At 53.4% G+C, this 14,771-nt stretch overlaps 2 protein-coding genes across 2 annotated transcripts; both read right to left on the reverse strand.

Annotated features, from left to right (window-relative positions):
• Positions 1-1,417: 1,417 nt before the first annotated feature.
• Positions 1,418-4,244, reverse strand: LOC141737304 (olfactory receptor 14C36-like). Its single transcript, XM_074571984.1, has 2 exons — positions 4,127-4,244; positions 1,418-2,371 (listed from the first exon to the last, which is right to left on the reverse strand). Exons 1-2 carry the CDS (start codon positions 4,127-4,129, stop codon positions 1,418-1,420), a joined length of 957 nt encoding a protein of 318 aa, XP_074428085.1. The 5' UTR covers positions 4,130-4,244.
• An 8,645-nt stretch (positions 4,245-12,889) lies between these two features.
• Positions 12,890-14,395, reverse strand: LOC141737375 (olfactory receptor 14J1-like). Its single transcript, XM_074572062.1, has one exon. The coding sequence runs from the start codon at positions 14,393-14,395 to the stop codon at positions 13,385-13,387; it is 1,011 nt and encodes a 336-aa protein (XP_074428163.1). The 3' UTR covers positions 12,890-13,384.
• Positions 14,396-14,771: the final 376 nt, after the last annotated feature.

Genomic DNA, 14,771 nt, shown 5'->3' on the forward strand with positions numbered 1-14,771 from the left:
GGACAAGCTGCTGCTGAGAAAGTCCCTGGGGGAGGACAGCTTGTGATCTAGCCACGCTGTGGGCATCATGCTGGGGGCTGACTGGCTAGATAGTGGCTCTGCAGAGAAGGACCTTGGGGTCCTGGAGGACAAACAGCTGAGCATGAGCCAGCAATGCACCACCATGACAAAGACCAACAGCCTCCTGGGCTGCAGCAGGAAAAGCATTGCTGGCAGATGGAGGGAGGTGACCTTCCCCTCTCCTTGGCACTGGTGAGGCCACACCTGGAGCGCCCACACCCTGCACACTCACACAACTTAGCTCTACACTGACATTTTCCTCTCCCAGGCTTTTACCAGCCCATCCCAGCTGTTCCTCATCTCTCTCCAGAGCCCTTGCCCTCTCCCCTGCCCAGCCAAGCACAGCTGCCCAGTCTGGGCTGGTCCCACAGCAGTGCCCACCACAGTCGCTGCAGAGCTCTCGGCACTCACTCCACAGCCCCAGCTCCTCTGAAGGGCACACAGCCCCTGGGGGGCAGACAAGGAGCTCAGCCTCCCCATCAGCCCCAGGCTAGTGCTGGCCTCAAGGCAATGAGGAAAACAGGCTAGTCACTCTCTGCCTCTCCTGATAGCCTTTTGAGGTGACCCCCAACCCTGACTGAATTTGCCCCCTCCTCTGCTCACATCAGCCCCGCTCCCCAGGACAGCATGACATTCCTTGGCCCTGAGGGTCCTCCGGCAGCTCCCACACCTCTCCAGCCTCCCTCTCCCACGCCTACCGGATCCACACTGACTTTCTGGGCATTGCAGAGTCCTTGTTTGTGCATACCTCAGTTTAGTGTTTTGCTTGTGGGGGACTTCACCTCTGTGGATGTTTCATCTCCTGTGTCTTCATTCACTCCCAGCTCAGGGCACGTGGTGAGTCCCCATCCTCTCCTCACACGTCCCAATTCATTTCCATAGAGTCTGCTGTATGCCATAAGTCCTGACACATGTGAAGCAGCCTGAGGAGGTAATCGGGAGCTCATGCACCATCTCCACTACCACTGGAGACAAGAAGAGAGCCTTTCAAACCAGAACATTTGGTCCACGGAACCCAATAGTACAGTGAGCTTAACCCCAAACACAGGGAGAACACAGGGAGAAGAGACTCTTTGAAAGACCAGTTCGTTGGACATTTTATTGGCAGCACCTTTGGAGGAAGCACCTAGCATCCAGGCACTGCACCTGGGAGATGCCTTTTTCTTGAAGAGCTGCTATTAGACAGGTCACCTTTGACACAGTGTTGTGCAAGGGTCAGACACAACTGGAACAAACCTCAAGACAAGTGGTACAAGCCCAGAAAATTATACAGAAGCAGGATGACTGCAAGAGAAAAAAGCAGGCTTATTGCCTAAGAGAAAGTCTAGAAAACATGCGGAGAAGGGGAGACAATTTATTAATGGTGAAACAACGTCCATTGAGCCAGTTTCCATAGGGCATCCTTGAGCTCCTGGTTCCTCATGCTGTAGATGAGGGGGTTCACTGCTGGAGGCACCACTGAGTACAGGACTGCCACCACCAGGTCTAGAGCTGGGGAGGAGATGGAGGGGGGCTTCAGGTAGGCAAACACGGCAGTGCTGAGAAACAGGGAGATGACAGACAGATGAGGAAGGCACGTGGAAAAGGCTTTACGTCGTCCCTGCTGAGAGGGGATCCTCAGCACGGCCCTGAAGATCTGCAAATACGACAGCACGATGAACACAAAACAACCAAAGCCTAAACAGACACTAACCACAAGAAGCCCAACTTCCCTGAAGTAGGAGTCTGTGCAGGAGAGCTTGAGGATCTGGGGGATTTCACAGAAGAACTGGTCCAGGGCATTGCCCTGGCAGAGGGGCAGGGAAAATGTATTGGCCGTGTGCAGGAGAGCATAGAGAAACCCACTGCCCCAGGCAGCTGCTGCCATGTGGACACAAGCTCTGCTGCCCAGGAGGGTCCCGTAGTGCAGGGGTTTGCAGATGGCAACGTAGCGGTCATAGGCCATGACAGTGAGAAGAAAATACTCTGCTGACATGAAAAAAACAAACAGAAAGACCTGGGCCACACATCCTGCGTAGGAGATGTCCCTGGTGTCCCACAGGGAATTGGCCAGAGATTTTGGGACAGTGGTGGAGATGGAGCCTAGGTCGAGGAGGGAGAGGTTGAGGAGGAAGAAGTACATGGGGGTGTGGAGGCGGTGGTCACAGGCGATGGCGGTGATGATGAGGCCATTGGCCAGGAGGGCAGCCAGGTAGATGCCCAGGAAGAGCCCGAAGTGCAAGAGCTGCAGCTCCCGTGTGTCTGCGAATGCCAGGAGGAGGAATTGGGTGGTGGAGCTGCCATTGGATATTTGTCCTCTGGACATGGGGACCTGTTCAAAGAAGAGACCAAAGTCTATTCAGTTTCTCAGAAAAACTTCTGAAAGTTCCTCTCCTCTTTCAAGTAGACCTTTGGCAGGTCCCTTTCATGAGCTGTGGTTGGTGCTGGCTGAGGGTGCTGCTGGGAGCAGGGGGCTCTGCAGGATTCAGTCCTGCCTACAGCAATTGGTCGATAGGAAGACGGGGTGATCTTAGCCTATATCCACTTTTGATATCGAAGAGCTTTTCAGCATTGTCACTCCTAATTCACCCGACGGCAGAGCAAAGTTGAGGGGAATTTGCTTTGTGGACTTTGTTCCAGTTGTCACACAAGAGCTGAGGAGTTTTGGAGCATTCCTGCTGCACTCCAAGTGAAATCCTGTGGGTGCTGGCAGGCAAAGGGACTGTCCCTCAGTGAAGAGTGTGGAGAGCTGACCTGTCCCTCAGCCCTGCTCCCAGCTGCCCTGGGCAGGCACCTTTTTGAGCTGGAGGACAGTAACACCCAGGTGTTCCCCCCAGAAGACCAGGACACTGCTGAGAGCAGAGGAATCTCATCTCTCCCCTCCCAGCCAGGGACACAGAGGCCTCATTGCAGCTGCCGACCTACAGCCGTCCCGTGGCATCTCCTTGGCCTTAGCGCTGTGGTGTCTTCTCTGTCGGGTACTTAGAAAACACAGAGATGCCATGGGAGAGTTGTGACCTTCTGGAGGGCAGCCTGCAGCTCAGCAGGGCCCCCTCAGGGAAAGAGCCCAATGTCTTTAAGATGGGGTGTCCTAAAAGGTCTTTTCCAGTCAGGCACACTCTGGTGCCTGGCTCCAAAGTCCGCGAGGGGATTTGGCTGCTTTTCCTCCATGGAAACATCTGCATGGCAGGACCCAAGTGCTTGTGTCTCAGCTGAAGCTGAATCCCCATCTCCCTCTGTGTTGGTTGAGCTGTTGGGAAGGAAAGTGATGGCCGAGTGTTTGTGACGCTGAGAGTGGGGGGCTGCACTGTGTGGGAGAGGAGACCTGGGAGCTGCTGCAGGAAAGGTGCTTGCACTGCAGCGGATGGCAGGGGGGTGCCCGAATCCCCCCTCCCCTCACGTTTCTGGGATCTCCTCCCTCTCCCTCTCTGACAAGGTTTCTGCTGCCTGGAGCTGTTTCTGCTGGGAACCACTTCTCTGTGCCCAGGTCTCCTCCTTTGCAGTGCTCACAGAAAGAGAACTCCATCCCACCTGCGATGTGCTCAGCTCTGCCCTGCAAACACCTCCTGGCAGCAGGGAACTGCTCCAGGGCATCTCTGCCTGCACAGGGGCAAAGGGGCGGCTCAGAGAACTCAAAGGGAGTGGGCGACCCCGTGCCTTCGCAAGAGTGGGAAAATAAAGTCCCATCTCCCACTGTCCACCCAGCCAAACAAGGTGACTCATCTCAAAGCACAGACTCCTTCCCTTTCAGGTAATCCCCACTTTGACCAGCCTCTTGAAAAGTTTCCTTGGAAATGCCCTGGCAGTGATCCCCCGGGGTGCAGGGACCGTCTGCGGAAGGACAGCCCTGGGCTCCTCTGGCTGCACACCCAGGTTGGTACCCTGCAGTCATCCCAAAGACAAGGAAACCACCGTGCCCCGACCTGCTGAAGTGCAGCAGGGAAGCCCTGCTCCAGAGCACGTCCTCCTCCTCTACTTGGGAATCTCTGAGAATCCTCCTGCCAGGTCCTGCAGGCTGCGGGATGAACCAGGTCTAGGATGTCCTCCAAAGAACACCAAACTCAGTACCCTGCAGCCAGAGACTTACCATGTAGAGGGCTGTGAAGATTCCTCCCGCAGTGAGAGCTCAGCTATCCCCCCGCTCCTAGAGTGCCTTTAACACCTCTGCCTTGCTCCTCTCCCCTTGGCACCTGCAGGCAGTGCCCTCAGCCCTGCTGCGCTTTGGGCAGAGCTGTCTCCCTGCAGTGCTATGGAAGGAGTGCTGCCCGCTTGCCATGAGCTCCCTCTGTCCCAGGAGCCCAGCCCAGCTCAGCAGCAGAGGACCAGCCCAAGGCAGCCCTTTCTCTGCCCACTTTGGCCTCCCTTCAGGTGTCCCTGGGGCTTCAGGAGAACCTGCTGGGAAACAGGCTGAAGTCAGCACTGAGGTTCCCTTCCTCAGCTGGGCAGAGACACTTCTTTCCAGCTGTGTCGTTTCTATTACCAGAGACAGAGTTAGGCATGAGAATAGCCTTTCCTTGTCTCACCATTAGACAGGACACCCAGACAGCTCTTTACCCCTGGTGAGTGCAGTGATGCAGCTGAATCATTTGAGGCATCTCATCCTGGGTTTGAAGTCCTGGGCTAGGAGAGGACTCCCTCTTGTTCCTTCCACAAACCCACAGGAGGTGGGATTCTTTTTGCCTCAGTTCAGGTGTGCACAAATACAGGCAGCTGTATGGGAGCTCCTTGTCTCAGCTCTCAGGCTACTTCATGGAGATTGAGGGTGTTGTTCAGGTGGAAACACCTGGTGACACTGTGCAAGCTCTAATGCAGCAATGCTGAGAGACAAGGCAGCATCGGGGGGCACCATCCTGGAGCCTTGTGAGGAGTTCCTTTGGCAGATGGAAATGACAGCAGGTGTTTACGTTTAAGACAACTAAAACCTTTCCTTTTCCTTATATCTACAGCAGCCTACAGAGGTCATCAGCTGAGCAAATGGACCTAAGTCCCTCTCTTTCTCTTCTCCATCAGCTGTAGTTCCTAGCTCTCCACTGACTGTAATGGCAGCTGTTTCACGGACATCCCTACATGGCTTAACCCAATTCAGGAAGCTTCTCAATGGCCAAACACAGGCCTGTGGTGCTAAGTGAGATGCCAGCGCTCTCCAGCACAGGCTGGCAGGGACCGCACAGGACCTATGGGAAAGCCATTGGTGTTCAGAGCAGATGCCTGAGGGACACCTCAGAGGGCACTGAAGGCCGATTTGGTTCCTTTGTGCAAGCCTATGTGGCATCTCAGGCACGTTCAGTTTCCGTGGATCAGCGACTGAAACCCACCACTGCAGTGAGGCACGGTCTCACCCATCTCCATTCAGCTGATGCAGAGAAGGTCATGAACAGGAAGCCTATCACACTGGGGTCTCAAATGATTTGGCTGCTGCCAAACTCTCCCAGTTCTTCTTTCAACAATCCTTTCCTGAGGCCCTTGATGAGACAGTCGACACAGGTGAGTGATTTTCACAGTGTTCCTGGATCACAGCTTATCCACGCGCAAGGACATTTTGAGCAGCACCTTGTCATCCTGGAGATCAGCTTCACCTCCAGCACAGGTCTTCAGCAACACTACAGACAACAAAGCCTGCTTCTTCCAGGGCTACAGAGCCCAGCCTGGCTTTTCTGGTGTTGTAGGGAGCAGCGTTTTCTCGTTTAGTGCCTTCACATTGCCGCCTGCCGTCGCATCCAGTATGTCTCTGGTCTCGAGCACAGCATTAGCAGGTGTGGGGTCTTGGGCACTTGGTACTGGGTTTGCCTGGGACAAGTCCAAGCTTGGCCCCAGTGCTCCAGCTCAGGTGCTGCAGACCAAATGTGCACCAGTGCCCTCAGCCTGGGGCACAGACCGGAGGAGCTGGAGTCCCATGTGCCATCCTAGAGTTTGTACGTTGGTGGAATAAGTGGCAAGGGGTGGTGGGACAGCTCACAGTGGTGCTGCCATGGTGCATAGGGGCTTTTCAGGAGAGACGGGCCAGGAAGATGAGGAGGGAGATGCCCTCCATGTGCAGGAGCTTGTTCTATGTGTGGAGCTCCTCTACGGGATGCGCAGCAGGTTGCGTGAGCCCTTGTGAGTGAGGGTCAGAGGAGAGGCCTGTTAGTGTGACACCCTCGTGGGAGACAAAGCACCTGCAATCAGGGTAAGGAAGTGGAGAAAGGTTTGCTTAAGCGAGCCATGGAAGTCCTCAGATCCATGACCCCAAGTGCTATTGGAGACTTTAATGACCCTCACTGGCAGGTGAGCATGGCAGGATGCATACTGTCCAGCTGGTGTTGGGGTCTCTTTGGACAACTTCTTTGCACAGGCGCAGACCAACAAAGGTGATGCTCACTCCAATCCAGTCCTTGCAAAAGAGGAAGTGCTGATCAGGGATGCGAAAACCAGTGTCAGCTTTGGCTGTAGGGACCATGAAATACCGGGAGAAGATTTTAGCCTCTTCAGGGGACTTTCAGTGGTAGGCCCATGGGCAGCAGTATTCAAAGGCAGCAGAGCTCAGTACAGTTGGTCTTTCAGAGAAGCATCTTCCAAGCATAAGAACTGTCAACATCCATAAGCCGGAAAACAACCAGACATTTCAGGAGAGCAGCTTGGCTAAGGAAGGAACGTGGATGCAAGGACTGATGCAGGAATTTAGAAATAGGGATGGCTTTAGAGGAGCCAAAGCTTCCCTAGTGTTGACCCTTGCAAGAGCTTCGAGGACATCAAGAGGATCTCTTAGTACTTCCAGAAGAATTCAAGAAAAAAAACAAAGATTATCTGTGGCCACTGCAGAATTTAGTAAGAACAGGTGTAGAGAAATATGAGATACTGTATCCCCCTTGCCTTAGTCTTCCCCAGCAAGGTCTCTCAGCCCTTTGCTCCTCAAGGCAGGAGTCTGGAAGAAAATAACCAGCAGTGAATGTGGATCAATTCAGGTGTCACTTGAGCAAACATAGTCCTTACCAGCCTATGGGGCTGGAGGGGCAGGCTCCCAAGGACCTGAGCGAGCAGGACGGTGTCACTGTGAAGCCCTTCTCCATCATCTTTGAAAGGTCACGGAGTCTGAGGGAACTCCCTGATTACTGTAAGAACCCAAACATTGCATGCACCTTGCAAAAAGGCCCAAAGGATGAGCAGGGTGACAGAAGGCTGTGTGCCCGAGCACGCCCACTCGGATCCCCTTTCTGGGTGTCTGAAAGAGAAGGTGATTTACCCTGGACTTACCCAAGGTAGCTTCTTCCTGGCCATCCTTTTTACGTTTTCTGAAGAAAGGAGAGGATTTCTGGGCAAGGAAGAGCAATGATTGTCTTCTACCTGGAAGTCAGCAAGGCTTTCAGCATCATCCCCCACAATGTTCAATGTCAGCACACTATGGTCTGCATGGATGGATAAATAGATGGGTAAAAACCAGCTGGACAGGAGGGCTGTCGTGGTTTGGGGCAGATTGGCCAATGGTGAGATGACAGATGCTCTCCCCCACCTCTCACTCCAAGGAGACACAGAAAAGAGATAAGAGATTTATGAGTTTAGAAAAAAATGGTTACTGTAATAAAAATAATAGTTCATTAAAGTAGTTACATTAATGAAATATTAATAATAAAATATAAAGGAAATAATGAAATAGATATAATGCAAACAAAACAGTTTCAGGCTCCCAGGGAGATGTCAATGGCAGGCACTGGGGAAGTCAAGGACTGGACTCAGCACCAGATAAGAACTGGATATCGGATATAGATTCAGGAACGCACAGATCAGGATCAAAGGCAGACAAACAGGGTCCTCCTCAGGCATCAGTCACTGAACAAAGAGAGCCACTAAAGAAAAGAGCGGACCTTTTGATCCCTCAGCTTTTACACTGAGCATGGGAGATGGGATGGAATACTCAGGAGATGGGATGGAACCATGGTAATGCTGGCCTCCTTTGTGGTATCTCTGCAATAAAAGGGAGTTTCCTGATTGCCATGGGTGAAAATAGGCCTTTTCTTCCCAAACTGGAGTGCAGAACACACTCAGGGAACTGAAGGCTGAAAGGCCTTGATGATGTGCTTGGGTGCTGAATGGACTTGGGGGATGGATGGGGGCACCCCTCAAGTCTCATCATGATGAGAAGTCATGACGTGAGATGTCAAAACTGGCTCATGAATCATGACTGACACCCCAGAATTCTCTCTCGATTGCTGGTACATCAACATTCAGGGACGGAGCACCAGACACGTCCCTTGCCTTTGGGGCTTCACAAAGTCCAAGCCTGATGGTGAAGTCGTCACTCACAGGAGCGATGGGTGGCCCCATTGAGGCCATCGTTCCTCTTCAGGAACAGCAGGGAAAGCTCTGGATGACGAAGGACGCCAGGACATGCTCCAGAAAGAGAAGATCAGTGCTAATCCTGACACCTGAGTGCAAAGAAATAGTTGCACCTCAACAAAATAAATTACAAAAAATCCCAAACTAAACCCAGAGAACAGCATCCGCCACCAGCACCGTTTCAGTGGTAGTTCCAACCGCTGCAGAGCTGCAGCTGACGGCCCTGCTGTCCCTGTCGCAGGACTCCAACTGACAGCAGTTACCAAGGCCCTTTGGGAAGACTGCACTGGGTGTCACCTTCTCTGAAGAGGACCTGCTGCTTCCCTCTGGCTGCCATTAGCAGCAGAGCCCTCTGGTTCTCCACCCCACACTTTGCCCCCTTGGACACAGGAGGGACCGGCTTTCAGCCGCTGCCTTAACAGCTGCCTTTGCTGTGCTCCTTTTCTGTCTCTCTTCCTACCGCATCCGTCAGGATGGGTTTCTTCTCATTCCAGACGGAGCTCAAAGCCTCAGAGTACACTGCCACCCCTACTTACCCACCCTAGGATGTGTTGAAGAAATAACAATTAGCAAATAGGAACTCTACCCATAGCGCGTATCTGGCCAGCCTATAAAGCTATAACAGCTCATCCTAAAGCTCCGAAGGTATAGACCAGCCATCACTTTGATCCCATATCTACCTCCTGTATGATCTGTCCTGAAGGTCAAATCATCATTACCTTTAGAAAAGGATGGAAGGTTTGGCTGGCCAGCTTTGGCTGGCCCGCTCTTGAGGATGCCAAGCCCTGGCGAGGTGAGCTCAGAAGCAGCGGCCAGGTGTCACATCACTGCCCCTTTGTGACAGGGGCCACCCCCAGACGCACGGGGACACACTGTGGCCCCTCAGCAACCGCAGCTGGGGCACCTCCTGCAGCCACCAGCCGGCGGCTGTTGGGCTGCCCCAGGCACTGCTGGCCAAGGGCTGCTCATCTGCCCACAGAGCTCCCGCCTCTGCCTGGAGCCGCACCAGCCCCAGGCATAAAAACCTGCCCAGGGCTGTCAGCGAGCCCCTTCACAGCTTTGGCTGGCACAGTCGAGGGGCTGAGGACTTTATTTTCCACTCTTCCCAGGTACAGGACTGTGTCTGTGAGACTCCTGCAGCAAAGCACCTGGTGTCTGACAGGTTCAGAACTTCTTGACTTCAAGGGTGGCAGAGCACTGGGACAGGCTGCCCAGAGAGGTGCTGTAGCCTCTGTATCTGGAGATATTCAAACCCCACCTGGACGCATTCCTGTGCAACCTGCTCTAGCTCAACATGCTCTGGCAGGGGAGGTGGACTAGATGATTTCCAGAGGTCCCTTACAACCCCTATCATTCCCCGATTCTGTGATTTTATCTACTCCAGAAGATCCAGCCACAGGCTGACTGAAGGAGTGCTACAAAAGCACCACCTTGAGCAACTGCACTGGGTGCACCTTGGGTGGCTGCCAGGCCCCCACCCAGCTGCTCTCCCACCCTCCAGATCCAATAGCCATTTGTGGGTGGCTTTTTAGCATCTGGTTTAACCCCACGACCTGCCTGGAGGGCAATGAGTGTTGCCTCTGCCCCAAGAAGGCAGCTGGTTGCTATTCCTGCCCTCCTTGAGCTCACCAGTTGGGCCCCTGCACCTCCTGCGTCCTCTAGTTTTCCCCACTCTTGCTCAGGGCACTGAGTTCCTCCTGCTCAGCTCAGGGCAGGGAGTTTTCCTCCTGCTCCACTTGGGGAGGCTTTCTTCTTTATATCCTTCCCTTGGGGCATCCAGTGTGGCCTCAGCCTTGCTTGGGTGGCTTCTTTTCATCGTGTCCCCCTCAGGACAGCTGGTTTTTCCCCTCTCTTGCCTGGGGAGGCTCCATTTGCCCCTGCCCTACACCAGGTGCCTGGATTTACTCCTGCCCCGCTCAAGGTGGCTCTTTGTGCCTCTGCTGAAATCGGGGTGACTCGCTTTGCTGCTGCCCCGCTTGGGCCATTTAGTTTTTTCCCTCTCCGGCTCAGGGCATCTCCTTCTGCCCCTGCCCCCGCCCCGCTCGCAGGGGCCATTAATGTCCCAGCCACAGCAGGACCACTGGGGCTCCAGCGCCATTTGCCTGGGACCAGCCCCTGGTCAAGTGCTGCCCTGAATTGTCACATCACAGCCACGCTTTTGCTTCCCAGCCTCCTCTAGCACCGCTCCTCCAGCTGGCATCTGACATTGGAAAAAGAGCCTGAGCCCTGTGATCCCTCAGCTTTTATACTGAGCAAGGTGCAGGTGGGATGGAGTACTCTGTTAGTCAGCTTTGGGTCACCTCTCCTGTGCGCTCATTCCCAAAGGTGCCATCCCTCTGCGCTTCTCCCTTCCGACCCTCCGTGCCCTGCCATGTTTAACCCACCACAGTCATCCTTCCCAACTCTCCTGCCACCAACAGTGCTAACAGGGTGGGATTCCTCAAGGGCTCCCCCAGCTTGGCATCATCTACAAAGGAGGTGAAAGTGCATTGTCTGCCATCATACGGAGAGGTAATAATGTTCCATAGTAGTTGTCAAGGGCTGGTCTTTGATGGATGCCACTAGTAAGTGGGTTCCAGAAGGACTTTGTACCACAGATGATGTCCCTCTGTCATTACTCAGACAGCTTTCCACCAACAACATCGTCCACTTCTTCAGCCCGGCTGTCAACAACCTGGCTATACGGAGACTACAGAAGACCATGTCAAAGGCCTTGCTAAAGTCCGGGTACACAACATCCCCTTCTTTTCCCTCCCACATGTCTTCTGCCATCCCTTTCTTGTCCTTCAAGTGCCTGCAGATGGCTGCAGGAGGACTTGTCATATCCCCTTCCCTGGTGAGGCTGGCCAGTCTGTCATTGTCCCAATCCTCCTTCCTGCTTTTTTGAAAACTGGTTTCATTTCTGCTTTTTCCAAGGCTCTCAGATGGCTCTGGCCTTTCCAAGGTGTTGGAGAGAGGTCTCACAATGGCACTGGCCAGCCTTCTCCATCTCCCTGACACCAAAAGCCTTCTCACTATGACATGCTGCCAGAGGAGTGCCCAGGACAAAATACTCACTGTCCAGATCCTTGGGGGCCGCTTCAGAAGAAAACCAGAAGTGATTTCTTCCTACAAGCCCACGACTGCAACGGGATCTCTCTGCAGCCGACAGCTTTCCTAAGCTGTTTCTGTCAGTTCCTCCCAACCCCCATCCTTCCTTCTCCTCAGGCTGTAGATGAGAGGATCGAGCAGGGGTGAGGTGCGTGTTGAAACAGGGCTTTGTTAAACTCTCTCAGGAGGGCTGTTCTGGGCATCCCACTGACAGTGGTGGGGGTGCCGCAGAAAGGAGTGGCTCCAGGGAGGGCAGAGGAGCCGGTGGAGAAGGCCTTCTGCCTGCCCATGCTGGGCAGGAGAGCTGCCCCCAAGTGCAGGCAGGGGAAGAATGGGTCTAAAAAGCAGGTTATGAAAACAAAGTCCATGATGAATGTAATGGTTTCACATCAGGAGAGTTTCAGCATTGGTGCAAACAGCCCAGCCCACCTATTTCTGAAGACATTTGCTTCTCTGTCAGGTGCTTAAAAATATTGCGAAGGACGTTCAGAGAGGTGAAACATGGAGGGTGTGTGCCTCTCACTGCATTCCTACTCCCTAGACGTGCTCTGTGCTCTGTGAGAGGTGAGAAATGCCATCTTGTAGAGGGCAATGCTGCTCACGCCTGCAGAACCCTTTCGGACTGCACAGGGGAGATGCTCCACAGAGGTGCTTCTGTCACACCGTGTCATCAAAGGGACAGGCCATGAAGAGAGGGGAGGGTGAGGTAGCACACGGGTGTTCCTGGAGACACACACGGCACTGTCAGGGCTCTGGCAGGGCTGTTCAGAGACACGAGTCCTTCCCTGGCACGGGCAGAGGCCCTGCAGCAGACTCCATGGCCTCCTGTTGCCACTCCCAGAGGCCGGCAGCACCTCAGCCCCGCGCTGTGTCTCGCTGCTCGGCACCTCTCTGAGATGCCCCACGGCGTGAGGAATGGACACAGGGACCTGGGGTCAAGGAAGCCCATCCCAGTGCTGCATTCAGGGGGTTTCCCAGGGGACGTTACTCTCCAATGAAGGGACACGGCCTGTCCCACAGCACTTTTGGGCATTTCTAAGAACAGCTGCTGGTGTTTGTGCTCTCTCGGGTTCATGTCCCCACATGCACACGGTGTGCATGCCGAAATCTCCTCTGAACCATGCAAACAGGGACTTCTGACCTCGTTATTCGGTGTCTCTCCACAGGCAGACAAACATCCTCTCTGGGTTTGCGTAGGCGTCCAGTTCTGCAAATGGTGGTTTCAGGTGTCTGTTCTGTGACGATTGCCCTGGGACAGCTTCCCCGGGGTGTCCAGCAAACAAAGGCACAGACCAGACCCCGCTCTGCTGGTCCTTCAGTTCTGTCCCTGGAGGTGTGGCTGTGCAAGGACACTGTTGTGTGTGCCCTCACCCTGCACACACACACTCTTTACCTCTTTACTGGGCATCCCTCACCAGGGCACGTTTGAAGGAACGCTCTTGACAGCAACTGTGGAAGAAGACCTGATCCTTCCTGCGCTGCCCTGAGCAGATCCCCTTTCATGGTGGAAACTCTGTTATGCAGACGAGCTTTTTCTCAGAGGTGCCCATTGCTTCTCCTTGCCTGTGATCACAGAGCTGCTACACAGCAGCACCATGACCAAGCTGCCAGAGCACTCAGGCCTTAGATCAACACAGGGGCTCAGAAGGCGAGTGTGGAAGTGAAAATAGAGCAGCCCCGCAAAGAACAAGTGCTGGTGCTCTGCAAGTACTGGGATTCTTTCCCCTCCTCCTCGGCGCTCAGGCTCTACCCCTGCAGCTCCAGAAAAGGCCTGAGAAGAAGGATTTTGGGCATGATTCTGTGAGTCTCAGAAATTTGGATAGATAGGTAGTAAAAAAAAAAATCTCAAATAATGACATTTATTTGAGGACAAAAGTATATAATTTAAAAAAAAAAAAAAGGTAAGAAAAGCCAAAACCCTCAACCAAACCTAACACACAGTTACCTAACCCCGAACCAAAGCTATAGAAGACGGGCTTGGCGTATAATGAATTACATTATGAGTGATTTGCAGGAGACAGTTTATTGCTGCAGAAAATAACCTGGTCATTAATTTCCACAGGGCATCCTTGAGCTCCTGGTTCCTCATGCTGTAGATGAGGGGGTTCACGGCTGGAGGCACCACGGAGTACAGCACAGCCACCACCAGATCCAGCGATGGGGAGGAGATGGAGGGGGGCTTGAGGTAGGCAAACACGGCAGTGCTGACAAACAGGGAGACCACAGCCAGGTGAGGGAGGCACATGGAAAAGGCTTTGTGCCGTCCCTGCTCAGAGGGGATCCTCAGCACGGCCCTGAAGATCTGCACATAGGACAGCACGATGAACACAAAACACACAAAAGCTAAAAAACACGCTAATACAAGAAGCCCAACTTCCCTGAGGTAGGAGTGTGAGCAGGAGAGCTTGAGGATCTGGGGGATTTCACAGAAGAACTGGTCCAGGGCATTGCCCTGGCAGAGGGGCAGGGAAAATGTATTGGCCGTGTGCAGGAGAGCATAGAGAAACCCACTGCCCCAGGCAGCTGCTGCCATGTGGACACAAGCTCTGCTGCCCAGGAGGGTCCCGTAGTGCAGGGGTTTGCAGATGGCAACGTAGCGGTCATAGGACATGATGGTGAGAAGATAAAACTCTGCTGCAGCACAGAAAAAGAAAAAAAAGACTTGTGCAACACATCCTGTGTAGGAAATGGCCCTGGTACCCAAGAGGGAATTGGCCATGGTTTTGGGGAGAGTAGTAGAGATGGAGCCCAGGTCCAGAACAGAGAGGTTGAGGAGGAAGAAGTACATGGGGGTGTGGAGGCGGTGGTCACAGGCGATGGCGGTGATGATGAGGCCGTTGCCCAGGAGGGCAGCCAGGTAGATGCCCAGGAAGAACCAGAAGTGCAAGAGCTGCAGCTCCCGTGTGTCTGCGAACGCCAGGAGGAGGAACTGGGTGATGGAGCTGCTGTTGGACATTTGCTCTTTCTTAGCATGGGGGCCTTGTCCAAAGGAGGAAAAAAACAGAAAAAAAATTAGGACAGACACCTTATAGCAAAGACAGTCTCCTTTTCTGTGTGTTTTTGATTTTCTACCATCACGTCCGGTAACTGTTCTTTTTAGGGGAAGAAATCCTCATTTTTATGACTGAAAATGTGGAAAATGTGGAGTCTTAAGACAGGACCGGACACAGGGCTCTAATCTCTGTTGTTTAGTGCAGAGTCAGGAGAGCTGCAGTGTCCATCAGTCTTTTCTCCATCTACCCTGCGCTTCTGTTTGTGCTGCATTGAAAATGACTTCACACACAAATTCCTCTTAAAAAACAAACCCAAACAAATAACTGAACTCATATGGG

Source organism: Larus michahellis, unplaced genomic scaffold (assembly GCF_964199755.1).
Source record: "Larus michahellis unplaced genomic scaffold, bLarMic1.1 SCAFFOLD_34, whole genome shotgun sequence".
In the NCBI taxonomy this organism is placed as follows: Eukaryota; Metazoa; Chordata; class Aves; order Charadriiformes; family Laridae; genus Larus; species Larus michahellis.